The 23,455-nt window shown below is 33.6% G+C and overlaps 1 protein-coding gene across 1 annotated transcript in view; it reads left to right on the top strand.

Moving 5' to 3' along the window:
- Positions 1-456: 456 nt before the first annotated feature.
- The window catches only part of Ance-3 (angiotensin-converting enzyme Ance-3), a 220,325-nt gene continuing 197,326 nt past the window's right edge, over positions 457-23,455 (top strand). The window contains exons 1-2 of the mRNA XM_089632689.1: positions 457-544; positions 1,492-2,316. Coding sequence (XP_089488815.1) covers positions 1,600-2,316 — 717 coding nt within the window. The 5' untranslated portion in view covers positions 457-544; positions 1,492-1,599. The remainder of the gene's footprint in view (positions 545-1,491; positions 2,317-23,455) is intronic.

Genomic DNA, 23,455 nt, shown 5'->3' with positions numbered 1-23,455 from the left:
GTTATACCTTTTCCAACACCCTAATAACATATTCGTATTTTTCCGACAGTTGTTAGGAAACCTATCGATTCTTTCGTTGAAGACCTGCAGTCTCTTTTTTAACAGGTATGCGGTTAATTTTACCAGTTTTTTAATGAGTTAGCAAAATTTTATTTCAGTAAGTTTTTCAGTGTGTTCATAGAACTACTAGTAAAAGATATCTACCGACAAATGACTCTGAAATATTTTTAAAATAACGTTTGTATCTAAATTGTAAAAATACGCAACTTTTGTGACTCCTGAGAGAACGTTATCTTTAAAAGGATATTTACGGCCTACGCTTCAAAAACAGTCCACCCTAACCTACATGACAGGTGGATAGGAGTTAGATAGTATCTGCTAGTACAACGCGAAGCACTTGACATCCGCTTGTCTACCTTCCGACAGCAGGCCGCGCGTTCTTCAGTCTTGTCGCGACTGTAGCAGAGTGATAACTCGCCGGGAATAGAACCGGTAACCGCTGCTTAGCGAGCAATTAGCGCGCCACTGAGCCACTACGATAAGGGTATTTTAGCACTCATCGCTAGCACTAGGTGTGATAAGACACGAAGGAACTTAAAAGTAGGTTAAATCGTTAAAAGATAACAAACATTTTGTGAATACCATTTTTTGTGATTTTTTGAACATTTTGTTTTTTTTTTAAACCTCAATAACATCTTCGAACGTCTATCTGTAACTACATTCAAATATTAGCGATTAGTGCTTAGCATTTTTTAAAGTGATAAATTTTGGATTTCGTTAAAATTTTGAAAAAAATTATTATTATTAGATGATTGACTGTACATTGTAATATTAGAGATAAGTGCTGAGCATTTTTTAAGTAATAATTGTATTTATAAAAATTTGAGAAAGCGAGTAAAATTTTTAAAAAGTTTTTTCAAATTATTGTTTAATTTTTAGGTGATTTAATTCCCTTTAATTTAACTATTTCAGTGTAAAAACTCACTTTGTTATTATTTTCAATAGGTTTTTTTATTGCTCCATTTTGTATTAATTTACCAAGCTAGTTTTAAGTTTTCGTTTAACTTCTTATTAACATCAATAATAAGGTTAATTAAGATCGTTTGAATACACCATGGTAGCACAATTTAAATACGATAACCGATCGACGTGTGTTTATCATGACAGTTAAAAAAACCATTATTTTACAGAAATTTTATTTAGCAAAAACTGCACATAATCTTTAAAACGGTAAAATTCCAACAGTCTTCAAAGATGCATCTGATAAAAGCGTAATTAATAAAATATATTAATTCAGTGTTCATGGTAATGCACAAAAACAGCGGCACAGGAAGTCTCGAAAAGAAAATATTTTTCATTGCCAAAACATTGTATTTGTTTTCCATGGATTAATTTTGTTAATGAATGATTAACCTAAATACACGCGTTGTTTTAAATTTTAGCATAATATAAATATATTTAATTAAAATGTTTGTTTACTGCGATTTTTAGGCAAAGTGTGAAATCGGATAAAAATCATGATATGATACAGACCACTGTGAAAAGGACCAATAAGTAAAACGTTTAAAAACAATCAGTTATAAATACTTGAACATTAAAATGGCGTGTATTAACGAAAGAAAGCATCCAGTTACCTGGACAGCTAGTAAATTATCTTCTGTCTTCCTGATAAACAGTTTGCTACTCTTTACAATCGTTTCTGCTCAATTGGATTTACCGCCCTTACCGCATGGGTCAAGCTCTCCAAGACCCGGAGATCCTTACTACAATCAATACGGTCCCTCCACGGCTCGCCCGTACCTCAATCCAGTTAGCCAATTCAATGGCCAATTGTATTCAACAACTGGAAGACCAGACGGTTATTCTTCTTCCACCGCGAGGTACCAACCAACAATTCCAAGACCAGGATACGAGGCAGATCCAAGAGACAGGTATTACAATCAGCCTGGGATCAACCCCGATATTACGAACAGAGGGTATACTCAAGATCGTGGTTATGACAGAAACTCTGATCTAAACAACAGAAATGACAGGAACAGAAACTACGGAGACAGGAATTACAATTCAAGAAATGATGGAAGCTCAACTGTTCGAAGCGATGACTATAGCGGAAGGAATCCAGACACCGATGACTTGGAAAGGAACAGAGAATTCAGGAACAACGGAAGAGGAGATGAGTTCTACGCCAGGGAATCTGCCGGGGTTAGAAGATTCCTGGCTGAGATCGACACACAATCTTCCGAAGAATGTACCAACAATGTAGCAGCGCAGTGGAACTTTGAATCGGATGTAAATGAAGTCTCACAATTGTCTGCGGTGAGTTATTTTTTAATATTATTAGATATATATGCGTAATAATTATGTGTGTGAATAATGTTGGTGCATTGCATTGGTCAGTTTATCTTCAGGCTCCCATTCAAAATCTAGGTATTTTGTAAGTAAAAAAATACACGACATGATAATTTTCTACTGTATATTAACCAAAAGACACGGTGGTAGTTTACATTGAGTGATCCTTCAAAATTAGTCGATTATCATACAATAGGCGACCTATCTTGTTCCCGACACCGCTACCTAATTACGTGACCTTACGTAAACTATTATTGAAAATCTTAACTCTTGACCAGAAAATCTGTGTGAAAAAAGGGTAACTTTTGGTGTCATGACATTATAATGCAAAATTACCAATAAGTTGTTTAATGAGATGAAAAGGAAATTGATATTTATAATTCTCTTTAACCGAGAATTCCATCAGTTAATTTATTATCATATAAGTATTCTTATTTGTCTTCCTTTCAACACAAAACTCTCCACGAATTATTCGTATTTTCCCCATTTCCCTAAATTATTAATACAATTTACAGTGTTTTAAAACCTTTAGGTAACGTAGATACGATTTGATATCGTAGAATTATTCAATTCAATTAATTATAGAATAATAACAATGTTAACAGGGAAATCCGTCAGCTGGAACGCCGCATACGGGTCAAGTTTACCATGTGCCATGAAAACAAAAACTTCACTCGTTTGTGCCCGATTAATGCAATTGATAATTTGTTCTGAACCATTGTAACGAAATTGCGGTTACGTTCTGCAAATTATTATTCAATTTTTTCAATGGCCAACAATTCGACTGCGATTCACGTTGAATGACGCTTCTCTATGATCAATGATAAGAAATTTTCATTGTTACACTATGCATAGATATACGTATTCTCCAACATAATGTTTTCGATTAGTAAAAGCAAAAGGACCGTTTTAGCCTCTCTCTCTCTCTCTCTCTCTCTTTTTCGCTAACGATTTACTATCGAAATAAATATAAATAAATGTTTCTTTGATCGTCCTCTATAGACTCAAAAACTACTACATCGATTTCGCTGGAAATTTAAAAAATTGTTCTTATTAGTGTCAGGAGTGTTTAGATGGTGGTTTGAATGATAGAAACAGTCGGAGGCGCCCCAGGAACGAACGTGCGAAGACTTAACGTATAATCTATGCACTGGAATCAGATACGGAGTCGAATAAAAGTATATTTAATGTAGTTCTTTGAATAGTAACAATGTGGTATACAGTGGTGAACGGTAGAAAAATTCGGGGACGCCTGATGAAGACTTAATGCATTTTCTCTGCACTGGAAAGAGATACGGCGTCGAATAAAATTCGATAGAATATAGTTTATTTAACAGTAATAATGTGGTATACAGTAGTGAATGATGGAAGGATGGCACAACTTCAAAACTTTAAACAAAAACTATTCATAACCCCGAGCAACGCCAGGGACACGTCAGCTATTGTAATATAAAGAGGAGTTACAACGGTGATCTTATCAGCAGGACCATATGCTCGGAGAATATTTGACTTAGATCCATCGAAAGCACTTTTTTTCATTAAATGTACAGTTAATACAATGGCTTTCCCCCATTGAAGAAATTAGAATAAATATATTTATGAAATCATTACTCAAGATTGGAAATCCGAAAAAATACTAGGTTATTAGTTATGACATAAACAGGGCCAATTGGACGACCGGAGAATGAATTATGAGGAGAAAACGCTCAACTAATGAAAGCACATACCGGGATGGTGCTGGAAGATGTAATGCGATCAAATAGATCACATTTTGCAATATGGTCATGTCAAGAGTCGTTATGACAAAAGACTTCCATTTATCAAGAAGTGTGTTATTATGGTAATCTAATTAGAGAAGAAATGTAGAAAATTGAAGTTGAATATTTTTTCATCGGCTGATCTCAGTTATTCAGCAATACCACATACTTTAACGAAGCTTCTGAGAACCAAGTAATAAAAAAAGGATTCTTTTTTATTTTCTTACTCAACAGAACAGAAGAATGCACCGCCATTGGGGAAGTGCGGATTTGTGAGAAGAGGTTGCCAAATAAATTGAGATTAAATACTTAAAATGAGTCAATCTGAACGCTAAGCCTCTGAATTAAAATAAGTTTTGCGGTTGGTTGCTATAACTTACTCTACTTTATCAATCTGAAGTGCATGACCATAATTTTAATCAAAATTTCTTTTAAGCTATTTTTTATGTGAGGTTTTGAATATTTAAAACAGACGTGTGTGAAGTTTTTGTCCTTTTTAATTTTTGCTACGATAATCAATTTTATGAATGACTGGGTATTTTCGTTTCGAGGGCATAACATCAATATGTCACACGATATATTGCACAATTTTGTACAAAAAACAGATTTAAAAGACCTTAGCATGAACGAAGTGACAATTCACGTACATTTGGTTCTGTTTGAGGGACACGCCTTTGTAGTGCAGCTCTCGCGTTCACGTCTAGAACTTTGTTGCCTGTTTCGCACGGCTAGGTAAAGCAATGAATTGAGGTGGCAATCTTATTATTACATATACAGAATAGACGACTGACTACTTCTTCTCCTATTTTTTGTTGCCCTCTCGTATCGGAGGTTGGCTATCCACGTCACCATATACCAGTCACGTAGATTTCGAAGCCATAAACTGCCTTTCTTATCTTCGCTCAGTTACATAACTTGCTACCCGTTGCATGTTATTTTGTACTTGTTTTAAATTAATGTGACTTTCTCAGAGTGCCTTAATCTGCAAAAATTACATCTATGGGCTCTTTTCCTGCACCAGTTTTTCCAACAAGCGAGAAAAAAAATTGTGTTATAACCACGGCCATGAAAACAACGGACTAATACGTTATTTTCTTTAAATAACACCACACAGGAGGCCCTGAGGAAAATAATTAATGTCATCTTTAGGGATGCTGTGTGGAGGGTATTTTTAAGGAAATAAAGATGAACCCGCGTACCCCTGCTAAGTAAACCACTTGAGGTGACCTACGGCAGAGGTATTGGTTATCCAATAAATGGTTCCCAGCCATACCCGCCTTAAATTTCCATTTTAAATTTAAAAAATATTATTTGGTTCAACTAAACATTTTAAGCATAAAACACTTGAAAATCAAAGCTTTACAGCAAGCGTTCGGTAATAGAAAACATCAAAAACTCGTAACTCGTAAACTATAACGATGAGCTCTAGGGTCGTGTAATTTGCTTAGCTCCTTGCACAGGTGTCATTTTTTCATCCTGGTAGGTACATCGAGCCTACCCCACATTGTCTAGGATTTTCCTATAAAAAAGAACAGGTGTTCGGCTTCTCGAATAGTACAGCGTCTCATTATTCTCCCTAGGTTAATTAAATAATTGATTACTCATTCTTCAACAGGATGAGAGCTTTCGAAACGTTTCAACCAACCTCTCAGATGATGCGTTGTCATTATAATTAAGTAATTCATAATCAATTGCATGTTGTAACAATAGAATATAATATTTTTAAATCATTTGATAAAAATTACCTTTCAATGATTCACAATTCACGTAAAACCAAAGTCACGCTAAACTAACTATAAAAAATATGTTTTTCCTTTACATCGTTAACTCAGTTTTCATTACAATATTATTTTTCATTGACTACTCACAGTCAATGAATTGTTCTCCAATGGCGTCAGTTAATGTTCATGTTGTAAACACGCCCATAAAAATAATTATTACCTTTGTGTATTATTCATAAATTAATGGAAAAATTGCAGACGAGTCACTATTCAAATTTAAGCGTTTGAAATGAATCACAGTTAAGACTTCTAATGACCGTCATAAGTGTGATAATTACAAAATTGGTAATTTTTTCTGAAAGACTGTTTTGAAGCCACTATGATTTTTTAAGCTTATTATTATGGAAGAACAGAACTCTTTCTTCTATTCTAATGATGGGGGTCAGAGGGGAATATATAGGTCAGAGAGCCTCAGGCGTCGCCCTGTGGAACTTATCAATCCCGCCGGGGAATGAATGCAGCGGGCATTCTTTGACCACGTTTTCAGTGGTAACTTAAGGCCCCATCTGTGCATCATGTGGGCACGGCAGTTATGGAAGGAACAGAGGTAATAATTGTAGAAAATAAAAAAAGAGTGAGTTTATTCAGAGACCACTAAAATATATCAGACGCTGGTCCGGTTTCGTTTGTTTTGGAATTAAGTAGAGTAATAATAAATTTCCTAATGATACCAGATTTTTGAAGCTGAAAGTTTAAAGTAAATTTTTCGAAAGAACACATCTGAAAAAGGACAATTGCTACAGTCTGATCAAGAAAAATCTTCTCATTTATAGATACTTACGTAGGTACCTGGCTCCTTAGACGGTTGTCTGAATTCTCCAAACAAACACTACCAATTTTGAAAATGTTGACACCTAAATTTAAAGCAAATCTAAATTCTTTGAACTATAGTCACAAACCCACAACCGAAATGAGTTTTTTTTAATATTAATTAAATGAAATAAAACCCTTATGAAAATTTAGTGCAACCAATAATTCTAGCAATACCGTATTAGCCATTGATTATCTGCATAACACATTTGTAAATAAACCATAATGTAATATTTAATTATAGAAAAATCAGAAAAAATACGGTATCTTTTTCCGATTTTGTAGTTTCAAATTTTCGTTTATGAATCGCTAATATTGTCTTCAATATTTGAATATTACAATTCAATGTTTTACTCACTATGGTTTTATTTTTTGGAATAACTCAATGTTGTTAGAAATTTCACACGGAAAAAATAAGTGTTGCTAATTTATTAAAAATCTCTTCAAATTATTGGTATTTTTCGTGTATTTATATCGCCACATCGATGAGAGTTTTTATAATTTTGTAAATTCATAGAAAGAAGTCGGGGGCGCCCGAAGAAGACATCGCACGATCAAGTGAACCAGATCCTATAGTCGGAATAAACGAAGAGTATGTATAAGAACGACAAGACCGAGTTGTTTGGCAGTCCGTCCTCACTGCCTACTCCAGGGGAGAAACGGCATGATGGTAAGTTAGTTAAAAATATCAGTTGCAAATAATCTGATAATTTTTAAATTCAACTTACTTCCATAAGCGAAAAATATTGCTTTTGCAGTGATGGATGACTTGTAGTACAGGGTTGAACCCATGACGACTGCGTAGGAACCCGACGCATTTGTCCACACGGATGCTAACCGGTCCTATAAAAAATAAACCTGCTAGTTGTGATTTTTAATACTCTATAGACTAAACACTACAACATTTGCATTGGTATTTCTACCTGATGTCCATATAGTTAGTAAGGTATCGAATCCACTCATTTTTATCAACACTTTTAAATGATCTATGTGAGAGTTATTAGTTTTAAGTAGTTGTCTAAACAAGCAAGGTGACTATTTCTTCCTGCCAAAACCTTCAAAGAATATTCCGGAAAGTCAAATAAGCAGAACAATGAACATGAAAGGAAGCGTTACCAGTAATTGTGTTCTCTATTTTCTTCGCGTTAATTAAACTTAACTTAAGGTTAGTCGTCAAGGTCTCACCAAATCAACCAAAACTAGCATCATTTAAAAAATAAACTAGTCAGTATTATATCGACGGATCAGTTTGATCTTAAATCCAGGCGAAAGACAAATATGTGTGATGAGGGCTTTTACAAATTTGCAATCGTGAAGGAAGGTTTTAAACCAATAATCAACGAGAGGCTGGAGGGTATTTCGCTGGCTAATCATTGAGCCTTGATATTTAAACTTTTTTTTGCATCAGGTGACCGATAAATAATGATAAGAAAAATTTATTCCAGAATGTATGTAGAATATTTGGACAACTCCCGTCTCCAGAGGGCCATCGGGGGGACTGCATCCAGGCAACCATGGCAGTGATGATTGTGTTACTTGATGTAGTAACACAATCGACGTGTAGACTGCTCCATAAGCTCCTCGAAAGAGTGTACTCGTCCCTCCAGGAACATTTTCGTAGCGCTGCAGTATCTCAGTAGGGGAATAGTTGGCTATAAGCATTATTGTAAGCGACTTTTAGCGTATGCCATTGGGATGCAGTGTAATCCACCCACAGTTCTGACGCGTAAAGTGAGTGCAGAATGCGTTGATAGTATATTTTTACAGATTTAAATCCAAACTGCTTATGTTCTGTCTTTGGATGGTCTGTTACGAACGTAGATATTTTTTTTTCAAATAATTTTTCCACGGCGGCGGTCGAGAGTGAAATTGGTTGTTAGTCGTTGATCACGGATGGATCAAGTTTTGATGATTTAATTATGGGAATAATTACCGTCTTCGTCATTCCATTCATTTATGGTTGAAGAACCTATTTTTACACTAACTTCACACAGGAAAATAATTTTCCTCGGGCCGGTGTTATATTTGTGGATATTGTGGGAAGAAGAGGGAAGTTCTGGAAAGGATGATGCAGAACATAACGAACCACCTGGAGTGACCTATAGCAGAGGTGTTGGTTATCCAATTAATAGTTGCCGGGGCGGCGTTACCTATGCCAAATATTTTAATAATTATTAGGTAAAGACTAATATATCCACACCTTACGTCCTGAGTCGTTCCAAGGAAGTCTCAGGGCCTGCGTCATTATTGGCGATGCCATGTGAAGGGAGATGCGATAGAAAATATGCCATGTGAAGAGTGTTTTAAAGAAGAGGAAGGATAACCTTGATATTTATTAGGAGATTCTATTCAGACTCCAAAGGAGACTTCTAAACTCAACAATAGGGCATACGACTAAATGGTATCGAATTCGCACCCAGATTAGCAATAGAGTCCAAATAATAATTACTTATTTTAATATACGATAGTCTATATGGTCTTATAATAATGGTTCGCTATTTTGACATCTGTCAAGGACATTGCTATTCTGCTGACACGTTATCCACCAATTAGAATACCTCTGTGTTTATGGCTTTGTTGTTTTATTTTCCACCATGCTTCAATGATGGATGCCTTTTTTATTCATTTTTGCAGTGACTAGTAACTAATTCATGACATGTAGTATTATTATGTACGTGTGAATAACGAGCACAATATGTTCGTTGTTCTCTGCGTTAGTGTGTATACGTTGAAGGGTAATTTTGTCAAGTCGTTTCCTCAATTGTTATTTTGTACCTACCCACAATCAGTGGTCAATTTGGACTGCGAACTTCTTATTATTTTACCAGCACACCTCTGAAGTTTTTTCTTACACTGTGGTTATTTGATTTGAGGATTACTTATGTAATAAAGGGTCAAAGACATGAAAATTGCACGACAAACAATATGTGTTAACCGACGAATGTTGTAGGTACTACCTTCTTGACCCCCCAGGAAAACATTGAACTAACAAATAACTCGAAAACTTGAGTCAGGTCATGGCAGACAGTATAACAGAAGAGAACGAAGCAAGGGGAGTATGCCGAGGTAGAGTTTTAGTTTCCCATATTTCCTATCTACCCCTGCGGGGAATTTACACGACTATGGTAAAAACTTGACTAGCTGTCAAATTTTTATTGCAAACCACTCTTAGGTACCTAAATACTTAATTTAATAGCAATGGTAGACTATATAGTTTATCATTCCAAATTCTTCCATTATTATCATCCTTCTCATTAAAACGAAAAATAATGTCGAATAAAATGCCCTAAGAAATTAATTATCGTAGAGTATAATTGTAATATCGAATATATGAGCTCGATTCATACATGATCGGATGACGTTCAATCGTGGGCATAATTTATTATTAAACGAATCAAGCTCCGAAAATCGAATCTCTAGACGGATCTATCATAACTTCTATGGTACCAACACAGCCCAAAAAAAGAATTTCAACAATACTCCATAATACATTTATACAGTTTGTTTTAAATGAGTTGCAAAATCTAAAAGATATTGCCAACCTTAGATCCATATCTGACAGTATTATATTGTTGAAAACAATGTTCGACAGTTCCAATACAAAATGCAGTCCTTTGTTTAAAAAAAGTCAATATTGACTATCGAATAACGTGTTTCATTGTTCTACCAGCAATAGAATTGTAAATTCTCTGACAAAAAGTCAATGTCACTCACCTGCTTGAAAATGTGACATTTCTGGATGATAAATGGATATTTTACAAATGCATAAACAGCGGTCAAAGTAAATGCAGCTTTTTACATGCCCACAAGCGATAATTGAGACACTCTTCACCATACCAGGGGAAAAGGTAATGTTTTGTAGCGATAACTCAGAGACCAACTATCACGCTAATGGGTCTAATGTCTTAAATGTTTAAAATATATCTTTACAAACTTTCGCGTAGGAACTATTTTGGCGTTCTACTAAAATATCCACGTTGGCGACACAGAGGGAATAATGACTTCAATTTTACAGAAAATCCTGTACGTATGCATATTGTATGTTTTTTTTCTATTTAATTATAAAATTATATTTTATATCTAGTATAAACCTTTTTTGCTTATTTCTATTACATTGAGGACACTTTACAATACATCTAAAACTTATTCTTTATCGTATTAAGGCATAACCCACGAAAAGCAGCAAGGATTTTAGCTTCTTTAACATCTGTCGGTAATTCATTAAATATCTTAAATCCTTTAAAATAGAGATTATTTTGGGTTCCCAACAAATTTGTTTTTGTAAGTCTAAAATTTCCACAGTTTCTCGTGGGGTAGCCATGTATTCCGAAATTAAAATTAACATTCTTAAACATTTATTTGGGAGCATCTTATTATTTAACTTAAATATAAATTTAAGGGTATTGTGAATTATTCGCTTTCTCACACTTAACATTCCTTGTTTTTTCTGCATAGTAATTATCTTAGAATACCTCGCACATACGTTGGTTCTTTCTGAATGATTGACGTAATATTTGGACAATATCTAAATCAGATGAGTAACCCAAATCAGTTCCGTTGTAATCTTTATTTCTGTAATGCGAATTCCAAATGCTTCCAACTGTCTAGAGCCAGTGAGACTATGGCACCTCCAATAGGGGTATGTTGTGAGGCTGAAGGTAGTGTGAAGGGGAAGGAGATGGGGTGGGTAGGTACAGTATACAACAGTCATCATAGTTGTGCTATGTTACTAAATGAACCAAACTAAGATCTATCTACGAGAGTTTCAGCTTTTATTGGCATATGACCAAAAACTCACTAACTAACTGCACTTTCAAAATTTATTTTGTCACCAAGTATTTTGATTAAATTTAAACTTGAAAACAGATTGAACATAATGTCAACTCAATTGTGGTAAAATGAATGTCAAAAACGCTTCAATTGTTCGTTAAACGTGTGAAACTGATATTTCACCGTCTGAATTATTAATCTTCCAATGCGGAGCCTGAATGGTTTTCCACGTGACAGGACGTATTATCGAGAATAGAGCCTACAGTTGTGCTGATGTGTCAAGGTGCTTTATGCCTGTGAGGAAAATTGGACATCCTTGGGACTCACAGTTTGCAAATCACTCGAGACAATGGAAACCATTTAATTTACACGTTACATGTGCTATGCGGTATCTGCCATGAAAACATCAGCCTGCATGTATCATGGGAGCTAGAGATACAACCCGTCTTGGAAATATGATTGACACTGTTAAAAATTTATCGATAAGATTTTGCTAGCTTTTATATCAAAATTAAATATATTATTTGATAGTCTAAGTTACTACCTGCTGCTTGAAACCGGTAAATCTTTGTCCTCCCTAATTTTTAAGTGATAATGCATTTTAATTTTTCAAAAAGTTTACTCACTTAGAACTGGTTCTTACTGCGTTGAAATATTTCAACGCTTGGGAAATAAAACTTTTACTGTTCACAAAATACCCGTTCGTTAAATTAAATAGGATCAACTCTTGTTTGTTAAATAATGTTTACACGAGAAGTAATTTCTATATTTTTTAAAAGAAATTATCAGAACGTTTCTATTTTTTTTGCAAGAACAATTGGACCCCTTTCTGATCAGATTGTTTTATTTCATGGGGAATCCAACTCTTGATATTACAACAAAACAAAATTGGTTTACCATTTCCGTTATTTTCGGAAACCAAATTTGATGTTGGATACTTTTTTGTCTTTTCATCGATAAGTTCTGTTTGTTATGTAGTTGCGTTTTTTTTTAATTTTTATAAACAAATAAGAAATAATATATGATGCAAATGTGAATGGTAACAGAAGTCGGTGTCGCCCGTGGAAGACATGACACGACCAAGTGAATGAAATATTTGCTATCTACTTTAGGTAAAATCATGGCGAAATATTGATACAAGTCTCATGAATGGATGAACTCAACTAGACATATTAATAAATTTTGTTACAGTTTTTCAAAACGACAAAACCACCGTCAAGTCCATAGTACCTATGTATAGGTAAAGCAGCAAGAATTGGCTGCAATAAAAAGGCATTATGCAATAAGGCAGTATTTGTGCATCGGTATACGATTCCACTAGCGAGGTACAGCCTCTTGATAACGCCTACTTATCGTCAGTAGCGGAATAGGGACAGTAAGTGTTTACGATGTACAATAAAATAATATTGTTAGGAAGCTTACAGCGTGTCCTATTCATATCATATTTATCATATGTAAAAGATGTTAGTTGTTTACAAATAAATAAATAATTATCGAATTCAGTTCGATCGGGTGCACTATTTCACAAGTGAAATAATAAGTTTTTATTATTTTAAGTTCGATTGTTTAATATATTTATTTGTGTCAGTTTTTCTGCTACAATTTTTATATTTTACTTCTAATCTTATTTTCTTTGAACTACTTATACTACTTATAACGGATATATATAGATAGAGAGATAATGTTAGATGCCGATAGTACTAGCATAAAAAATATGTATTCAATTCCCTATATTATTTCGTTATGCGCGATGTCCTTTGTCTTGTTTAAGTCTACTTATTGTGAATAGCGGAAAAGGGACAGCAAATTTGAATTCAGTCCTGAAGATTCCATTATGGATCACATTCCGATAAACAGTATTATATTCAGTATTTTACTATCAATGAACAAAAACAATAATCGGCATATCAAAATACATTATATTTAACTTCAACACGCTTTGGCTACGAACTCTAAATTTTAAAATGAGCTTTGAGATTTTCACGGCCAAAAGTATTATAGTAATGTGTTTTTGGGGTATTATGCCGTGTTGCACTACCTCCTTCTTTAGCCAACGTTGACTAAAGAAGGAGGTAGCTCAACACGGCATAATACCCCAAAAACAAATCACTATAATGTAAAATAGGCATTAATTGTTTTCAAAGATTTAACAGTGCATCTTTTTATTAACCACCATTTATTTATTTCTGATAAACGCTGACCGGTTTCGGTCCTTCCTCACAACCGCTCCTTCCTCAGGGCAAAATATATATTGCCCTGCGGAAGGAACGGTTGTTCCAAAACCAGTATGTGTTTATACAAAAATAGATATATGGTGATGTACATACAAACAACATGTTAATGGATAACCTCAAATTTATTTACTCTCAAAAGGAATCGTTTTTTAAATTTTAGTTTAGGTAATTAAGTCTAAAAGAAACACTCTATATAAGTTATGCATCTGTGTGAGTGCTGTGAAGAAGTCAACTAAGTTAGTATACCATTACCAACATTAGTTTTCATTCCCCTTTATAATAACTCTATGGGAAACAACAGTGGTAATAAAAATCATCAGGTTTCATATTCAGTTTAGCGTGTTTGTAACAAAAAATAAGTAGTTCAAGTGAAACGATATATTGCGACACCTTTAGTATCTACGCGCTTAGCTCAGGGACCAAATTTCTTTTCACGTTCGTGAATTTCACATAATATGCCGAACTTCACCGTTGAACTAGATCGGAAGAAAACAAAAATCTCAATTCAAGCCCGAGCAAATGGAGCATTCGTGTTGGTTTACCGCATACCAGAATATTGCAAGGTTCTATTCATAAGCCACTATTGGTACGAGTTAGAAAAACTTCAAAGATCCTCATAAGGTTTGCCAAGAATGTGTAACTTTTGGATTAGAAGTAAGTTAGTATTATAATCTGGATATGTTAAATAACATATAATCTGTTGGGTTGTGACTAATGATGAGCGCAATCTAACTATTTAAAAAAATTAACGACGAAAAGTCGCATTAATCGTTTGGATATTACAGGTGTTTATCCGAGACACTATCTAGGTTACAAATAAATTATTTAGAACTTTGTAATCATTCAAAAAGTTGGCCACCAAAAATATGGAAAATTAATTAGTAGATAATATTGTCATTTCTGAATTTAAAATATGAGATCGACAAAAATGACATGGAATAATTAGGTCGAGTGGTTAGAGATAAGACATAGTATATCCTGGGTTCGATTCCCAGCTGAGACCGTTACCTTTTATTTTTCTGTGTATTGTTCTGTTTCATATTTCATATTGATTTATTAGTATTATCTTCTTATTTTATGATATATTACATTGATGGGTATAATCATTAAAATATATTAAAAAATAAGTTATTCCAATATAATAAATAATAATAAAAATAATTTTTATTTCAGCTGGACAGAGCGGTGTGTGCAATGCTCTGCCTACCCATAAAAGTTTACATTTAAGTAAATACATTAAAAAAAATCAATATAGAAATAAATATTGTATTTGATTAATTTGTGTTATTTCACGAGTTGAATCATTAAAGTTCCGGAGTGGTAGATACTGTCAATACCGCCCAGGCGAAAAACCGCAATTTAGAACAGAAACGTTGCTTGAACCAGATCGGAATTAACAGATACTTTTTTCTTCCCCGCCTCACTACCTTCAGCTACTAGGTTAGAAGCAGTTGGGATCCTTGTGCAGAATTCATACTAAAAGGAGGTCTTATTTCGCCACATATCTATGAATCTGAGTTATATCACGATTGACATATAAAATATGATTTTCTCGAGATAAAAGAACTGCATTTCTTAAATATTAAAGCATTTTGTTATTAAATATAAAATCACCAGCGGGTGACAAATCAACTTTTACTTAAAAAAACGGGACGTTCTGCAAAAATCGGTTCGTCCAGAAACGCTGCTTATTCTACTTCTACTAACAACTTCTATTTGGGTTTTAACTGGCTAATAATGTTTATTGGCAAAGGATTCAAAGTTCAACAACAATTATTATTAATGCAGTCCTTATAAGACAGGGACATAAAACCATATAATTACAAGCAGTAGGTGATAAAAGCACGGAATCTATGTTCTTGTCGCTACCTTGAGATTGCATATTTATAACAAGAAAACATATTTATTATTAGACGCTAACACATAAAGTTGTCGAAGTAAGCTAGGCTAGCAGTTCACAAGAAGTTAGGATGCCAACACTGGTGCATGGCAGGAGACATGAAACGAAGGAAATGCGAAAGAATAGAAGAGCAAAAAAAATATGTTACAAATGATGAGAATCTGGAGAACTGAAAAGAATTCGTACTCGATGTAAGGATAATAAACAAGATGAAAGGGGCGATCATATTATTTAGAATCGAAGGAGATAATTATGAAGGGGGTATAAAGGCTGGTTTAAACGTTACGATTTTTCATGACTGAAAAACATTACTATTTATCGGTCATGCAAAATGAAAAAACAAAATGTACCTACATGTTTTCTATTCAGTATTTACACGGAAACGTCTTTTCCTCCGTTTTCCACCACACGTCTCAGTTCCCACTTCCCTTGTGGTGTGAACTGTACGTTTTACTATTGTATTTTATACTATTTATGTTTAGAGTTCAATCTGGAGAAAGCACTATTGTTATTTTTTACAATAATTGTATCTATGTAAAATGATTATCAATAATTTTGGCATCAAGAGAAAAATTGAATATCAAATTATAATTCATTTTTTTATTGATTAATTAAACATACTTTATGGCTTGTCTAAATCAATATTTCATGATCGACTTCCTCACCCTTATGTTTGTCGATTTCCACATATTTATGTTTGTAGACCACGTCTTCATGATTGATTTCCTCATCTTCATGTTTGTTGATTTCCTCATATTTATGTTTATTATCTGTGTGTTGTTGTGTTGATTGTATTACATATATGATTTCTTCGTCTTACATAATCTGAACCTGACACTCCAGCGGCGATGGCCAGTTAAGTTTTTTTGCTGTAATTTTTTCACCCTTTATCTCTTTTATAATTGAAGAACTACTGAAGAATTATGTTTTAAAACAAATAAAGTTTTGAATACAACAATCAGTGAAATTTTATTTGATACAGCTAAAGAAAAAATGTCCTAAAAAGCTATGGCTATAACTCCTCCGGACTTACCCTATTAAAATTCTGAAAGCTAACAAAAAAATTGTTTAACTTACTTACTGATGACGAAAAACTATAACCATTTACCCAAAATTTATTAGAAAAATGTATCACAAACGTTTCTATCAATTTATTTTTTTGTCATTCATCTAAAATATTTTATAATAAATTCACAAAGTTTCATAATTTTTGTTCAAGAAACTTACTAAGACTTTGGTTACATAAGTGCAAATTTTATTTAATCTGTAATTATATTCGTATAGTTTCTTTATCTATTTTAATATAAAGCGTGGTGTTTTCCCTTTCTAACAGCGTTTAGATCATATTTCTCACCATGACAGTAAGGGAGATACATCGATTTCTATGAGACCATAAGAGTTGTTCCCAAAATCGAACAAATTAGATTGAAGGGTTAAGCAAAGTTTGGTAGCGTTCAACTTACTTCAGTGATGTGATGATTAATAGTAGTGGCTATATAAAAAAGTCGTATAGAATTTAAGTTTTTTTACAAATCGAGGTGAAAAATTAATTTACAATTATTTTAACATTGAAATCATTTCTGGTCCTCACATTATCTTCCTGTTTCGACACAATTAGGTTATTAAGTAAATCAGGTATACTCTGACTCTAAATTATAATATTTCCGCCATACTATAATATTAATAACATCGATGCATTTTTTGTTGTCATAAATGGACCTACTAAGGCCAATTTCTTGCTTTACTTTATATTTAAAACATCATTTGTATTTCATGACGATCTGTAACAAATGACTTTGTTACGAAGGTCAAAACATTGTTAAATATAGGTTTATGAAACACATCTGAAATTGGGTACAAAGGACCATGATTAAACATTGTCACGTTTGATCTCCAAAAAGGTCTAAATAAAACGAAAATGTGTTTATTACTTGTTGACAGTCCTGAACACGTATTTCGGTGTGGTTTGACCTTCTGGTTGATGATTTCAGATGTCTTATGATTCAAAAATATTAGCATATAATTAAACTGTGAAAAAATTATTTATGGTTGAGATAAATGTAGCGGATCGGAACCTTGAAGTGCGTTCAAGAAATTAAATTTAAAAAAATCAACCCATAAAATAATAAAGTTTTTTTTGTATCTACGATACATCTATCAAATAGCCCCGTGAACCATTTATTGAAAAACCAACGCCTCTGCCATAGGTCAGCTCAAGTGGTTCGCTACGTTTGGTGATTTAGCAGGTGTGACCGAGTTCGTCGGGAGGGGGTGTGTTCAGCTGGTTGGTGTGTCAGATCGGGAGAGGCTGGTTTGGGGAGACCCTCTTATAATTTGAGAGCAAAAAAGAACCGGGTTTGGCTGAGGATTGAACCTTCATTCCCAGGAACAGGAGTTACCGCGTTACAGACTTTGCCAGATACCGATCGTGTAGGACTGTCATTTATTTCGTATATGGGTTGTAATTTCGTCCGATTTCAGAGAATTGCGCAATTGTTCGCGCGTGTGTACGTGATTGGACACCAAGAGCTTATAAAATGCATTGTGATCAGAAACGAGTCCATTTGCAGAGTTTGAACTCGATCGGATATCGGAAAGTGTGTTAATTTCCTCTTCCAAGATTTACGTCCATTGATTACCGAAAACTAAAGTGAAATTCAAATACTTGTATGTAAAATAGCTAACGTTCAACTGTGTGATAAAAAGCTTATTTTTGTACTGTTTTTCTATTCTGGCCATGGACACGAATAATTCTCGTAGGTATGAATCTCACAAATCCACAAATACTATATAATATTTATTTTAATGTTATTTTTGATAAATTTCACAAAACCAGTTTGATTAAATGGAATCATTGTAGTTGTTTTTGTTTCGATGACTGTCGTGCTATCATGCAACTGTAAGCTTTTCATATTATTGTCAAAGAACTATCAAGGCGTTACCTCAGCGAGGAGACGCCATAAACAATGCACCGTTTGTCTAATGTTCTTCTCATAGATTACGAAATGCGAGGCGTTTTCAATGGTGTCGCCTCAGAATTTCCGACTTTTCCAGGGATCCATTCATCCATTAATGCCGCTCAGCGCCGTGGAGTATTCTAGAAGCCGTAATTTAAAATGACGAGCTCATGACAGAAGACTACTCCAACTTGTAACAATACAATCCAATGTGTAATTTAACTATAACGCTCACCACACCCACATAATAAACCTTCACTATTTGTGTATGTGGTTATATATTAACTACAAAAGGAATGCATTATGTTATTGTAGTAGCAATAAAGATGCCCTTTTCCAAGAAATCCGTTCTTATTATAAGTATGACTGTTGGAATTATTACTTGCTCTAGCAAATATATTAATTATTCGACCGTGCTGTAATTACGTTATACCAGTTCAATTTGTGTTTAATCAATTATGTTGTAACGATTATGTATTGATTTTACGAAGTTAAAACATGGCGCATTCGGTTTTATTGTACCCAATGTTAATATAATATCGATTGCAGGCTCCACGATATTAATACTCCTTTCTCGTCATCCCCTTTTAAGTAGTGCTAAGGGTTGGAATTCGCATCTGAGCAAGAATCTCCTGCAAGTGCAAACTCTTTTATGAAAAAACCACATAAGATTCCTGACTGCTCTTAATCGTCCGGAAACGATGAGACTATGGCATCATCCATGGGGCTATGATGTGATGCTGAAGGGATTGGGGAAGGGAAGAAGATGGGGAAAAGGAAGATTAAGAAGCACCTACCTGCATGTTAAGATTTGGTCATAGTTTAAGGCATTTCTATCTACGTTTTTCTTCAGAATGGTGATCATTCAACACGATTCAACACGCTACGATATTATGTTTTTTTTCTTCATTTTTGCATAGATAGTATAAATAAATATAATATAAATAAGTAGTATAACTAGGTATCCGAAACATAATTTCGATTATCAACGAATTTATTTATTTATTTATATATATATACGCCTAAAAAGGCTTTTACATAGAAGTGATACATGATGCAGTACAATAAGAGAATATGTATTATACAGGAGATATTGACAGTAAATAGATGTAATCCATTTTAAGGAAGGAAAAAAATAACATAAAGTAAAAAAGAAATTACAACAACATTACATATAAAACAAATCATTAAAACTAATTTACCAAAGCTACTCTAATTTGTAGGATTCAACAAAGTGTTGATGTAGATTATGCTTAATTCTATGTATGGAGTCAATAAATAAATCAATAACACCCCCATACTTGTTGCCCAGATCATGCATCCTATTGGTCAGTGAGTGTGTCTGATAGTTGGTCGAGTATGTATTACAGAAGAATGTTATATTTTGCCTTGTATTCCTAGTCGGCACATGTAGTTTAATAGTGGCAAGGATGGCAGGACTATCAATTAAGTTGTTAATGACTCTGTGTAACACAACCAGGTCTGAAATAATTCTCCTGTCAGACAGTGTTATTAGATGCAATTGATTCATCAAACTGACATAATTAATGTAATCAATAGGAATTCCGAGCTTAAAATTTACATACTTAAGAAATTTGTGCTGAACTCTTTCTATATTATTGGAGTGAACTTTATATAAAGGGGACCAAATAGGTGAATTATACTCCAATTGACTTCTGACTAATGAAGTATAGAGGGTTCTCATACAATCTATGGACTTAAAATCGGTTAAAGTTCTGCAAAGGAAGCCAAGCATCTTTAAAGCCTTATTAGTTATATAGTTGATGTGTTTAATGAATGACAAGTTTTCAACGAATATTACACCCAAGTCACGAATATGTGATACTGGTATTAATTTAATATTATTTAATGTATATTCATGTAATATATTATAACGAGTTTTGGAAAATCGTATTACTTGACATTTCTGAATGTTCAAAAATAAATCATTTTGTTCACACCATTGATGAAGTTGTTCTAAATTACACTGTAAAATTTGACAATCGGATACATTTTGTATTCTTTTATATATTTTTAAGTCGTCAGCAAATAGCAGAACTTCTACATCATTAAATTGGTCAACAATGTCATTGATGAATAATAAGAAAAATATTGGGCCGAGGTGGGACCCTTGAGGAACCCCACTTGTGGCCTCGAATATATAAGATTGTACAGAATTAATCTTAACACTGAGCACCCTATGGCTAAGATAACTAACAATCCAACTCAATAATTTACCTTTGATGGCCAACGATCGAAGTTTATAAATAAGTATGTGATGTCGAACCTTATCAAAAGCTTTACTAAAGTCAGTGTATATACTGTCCACTTGTTGTTTGAGACCCAGAGATTCAGATATGTAATTTTCATAAATCATTAAATTACTTAAGGTAGAGCGACCTGTGATGAAGCCATGTTGGTTAGGAACAATAATGTTGTTGATAGGTTTTACAATGATATCTAGGACTAATTTCTCAAAAACTTTCGGTAAAGCAGACATTATACAAATTGGTCTATAGTTTGATATATCGCTTTTATCTCCTTTTTTATGAATAGGGGTTAAATAACTATTTTAAATAACGAATAAATTAACCATCCTTTTGCAGATAAATATAACTACATTCTTGTATCAATAACCAATTAAATATATTCAAGAAAATTGTTTGATTGCCGTCATAATTTGCAACAATTTCCAACTGTAAATAATATTTCGTTGACAGAAACGTGAATACGAATTGTAAATGACTGTGAAAACCCAAGAACGTGAGAACTTATATTGTGCCTTTACGTATACCTAACACTATCTTAGGATAACAGGTATGTACATCGTATCCTTTTGATACATCGTTATGTATATGTTAACAAAGTTAGTATATTTATAGTAAATTAATAGGTATGTAGCGTATCTACGCGTTATTTGAATAAAATTCGATTTACCCACATTAAATTCTTTTAAAAAAGATGAAAGTTTTGCGGAATTTCAATTTTACATATTGTATCATATTATGTAAGTATTTAGTTACCATATTATATAGGTCCTCTGTTACCTATAAAAATGTTACCTAGAGCTACAACACCCCTGATTTCATCAGCGAACAAAAAAATAACAATCATGGTAATCTTTCAACAATTGTTGAATGTATTTTGCCAGTTTCACTCGGAAGTTTTCACGAAGCGTCAAACCAAACGTTTATTACGTCAGGGTTTTTACCTATCTACAAAATCCATTTACATTTTCAATGTTTTAGTACACAATATGGCTTAAAACAATAATAAGTTTTTAACAACCTTCCAGATTTATCTACCTAAGTGAATTTCAGAATTGCCTATGTTTCAAAGTTCCTTTTCTCAAGACGAAAACGATGTTGTCAGCAGCTGAAAATAGCTTCATATTTTGTTCGACCAAACTTTTTAAACAGATTAAAGAGTACAGTAAGAGTTTTCACTATATTTCTGCTTCATAGTTTAGATTAGCTATATGTTGGCATGGTGAACCATAAAATCCATAAAATTATGAATAAAAATATCTCTGCTTGTTAGAACTTTGAACCGCTAATTTGTATCACCATTGTAGTTAACATTACCGATTGTCCTAGAACAGCCACAACGTAATCTTATAACATTAGTTAAAATGAAAACATCAAAATCAATCATAATTTTTCCTATCATTTGTATATTTATATCATTTTTATAAAGTGTCATTGAAAATAAATAGCTCAATGCGAAATTAATGAAATGCAGTATGATTGATATTTCTGCATTGGAAATTTAAACGTTGAGACAATAGTTATAAAGGTTTAACTTCGAATACTCGTTCTGCTGAGGTCCGTTTTATCAATATGCCTTTCCATTGTTATGAAGGCACCTTGGAGAGGTAAAGTAATGATTGTACCGTTTATTCCCACGTTCAAACACCGTAGTTAATGTGTTTGTTTGAAAATAGAAGTAAGTGAATATTATGCCTTTCGAAGGGAAGTCTCATGCATGCTGATAATGCGGTGTTTAGTAAGTTCAATGAAAAGTGAAATTTTAAGTTGGAAAGGTGAATAGACTGTAAGTACATACGGTTCAATCAACACATAATTAGAACACCGTACGTGAAACAACTACGAAATGCACTTGACTTTGATGTTGAAACAGCGTTCAGGCGCCTTAGTCTCTATTACTGTAATGCTGCGTATACATTTGCAAACCGAAACGCGAGCCGAGCCTCGAATTGTGGGAAAGGAGCAACCGCAAGCGGCGTTTCGCTCCATTTCCTGTTGCTTCGTTCCTTTCCCATAATTCGAGGATCGGCTCGCGTTTCGGTTCGCAAATGTTTATGCAGCATAACTTGTAAGCGTTTACGTAACTATTATAATTATTGAACAATTCGAATGTATGAAAACTGCACGGAGAAAAATGAGTACGGATGATTTAGTAAAATACTGTTAAAAATGTGACCTGTGCATGCATGCTGATAAAATTTTAGTCATTCAGAATATATCTGAACACGTATTCTAGTAAATATAATGGATGGCCTTGTTCTAGTAAATATAATGGATGAAATGCGAAAAACATTATAATTTTTAAGAATACGTGTTCCAACTTCCACATAATGTATTCGTGCTTAACTAATAATGAATTGACGGGTTTCATAATAGTTTGATATGAAACCCGTCAATTCATTCGTTAAAGGCCTGCAGTCCCGTTTTTAACAGGAAAACGAATATTGTGACCAGATTTACAATAAATTAAAATATTTTACGTCAGTAAGTTTTCTCTGCGTGTCAAAAAATGAGAATTTTTATTGACGTCTTTATATATCATTTATTATGATCCAGGTTTCAACTTTACCGATGATTGCACAAATTGCAATTAACTTATATCGCATTAATTAAAAAAATCACATATCAAA

This window comes from Hesperophylax consimilis, chromosome 6 (assembly GCF_061612785.1).
Source record: "Hesperophylax consimilis isolate HC1 chromosome 6, BYU_Hcon_1.0, whole genome shotgun sequence".
Classification (NCBI taxonomy): Eukaryota; Metazoa; Arthropoda; class Insecta; order Trichoptera; family Limnephilidae; genus Hesperophylax; species Hesperophylax consimilis.
This window is presented reverse-complemented; position numbering and strand designations above follow the sequence as displayed.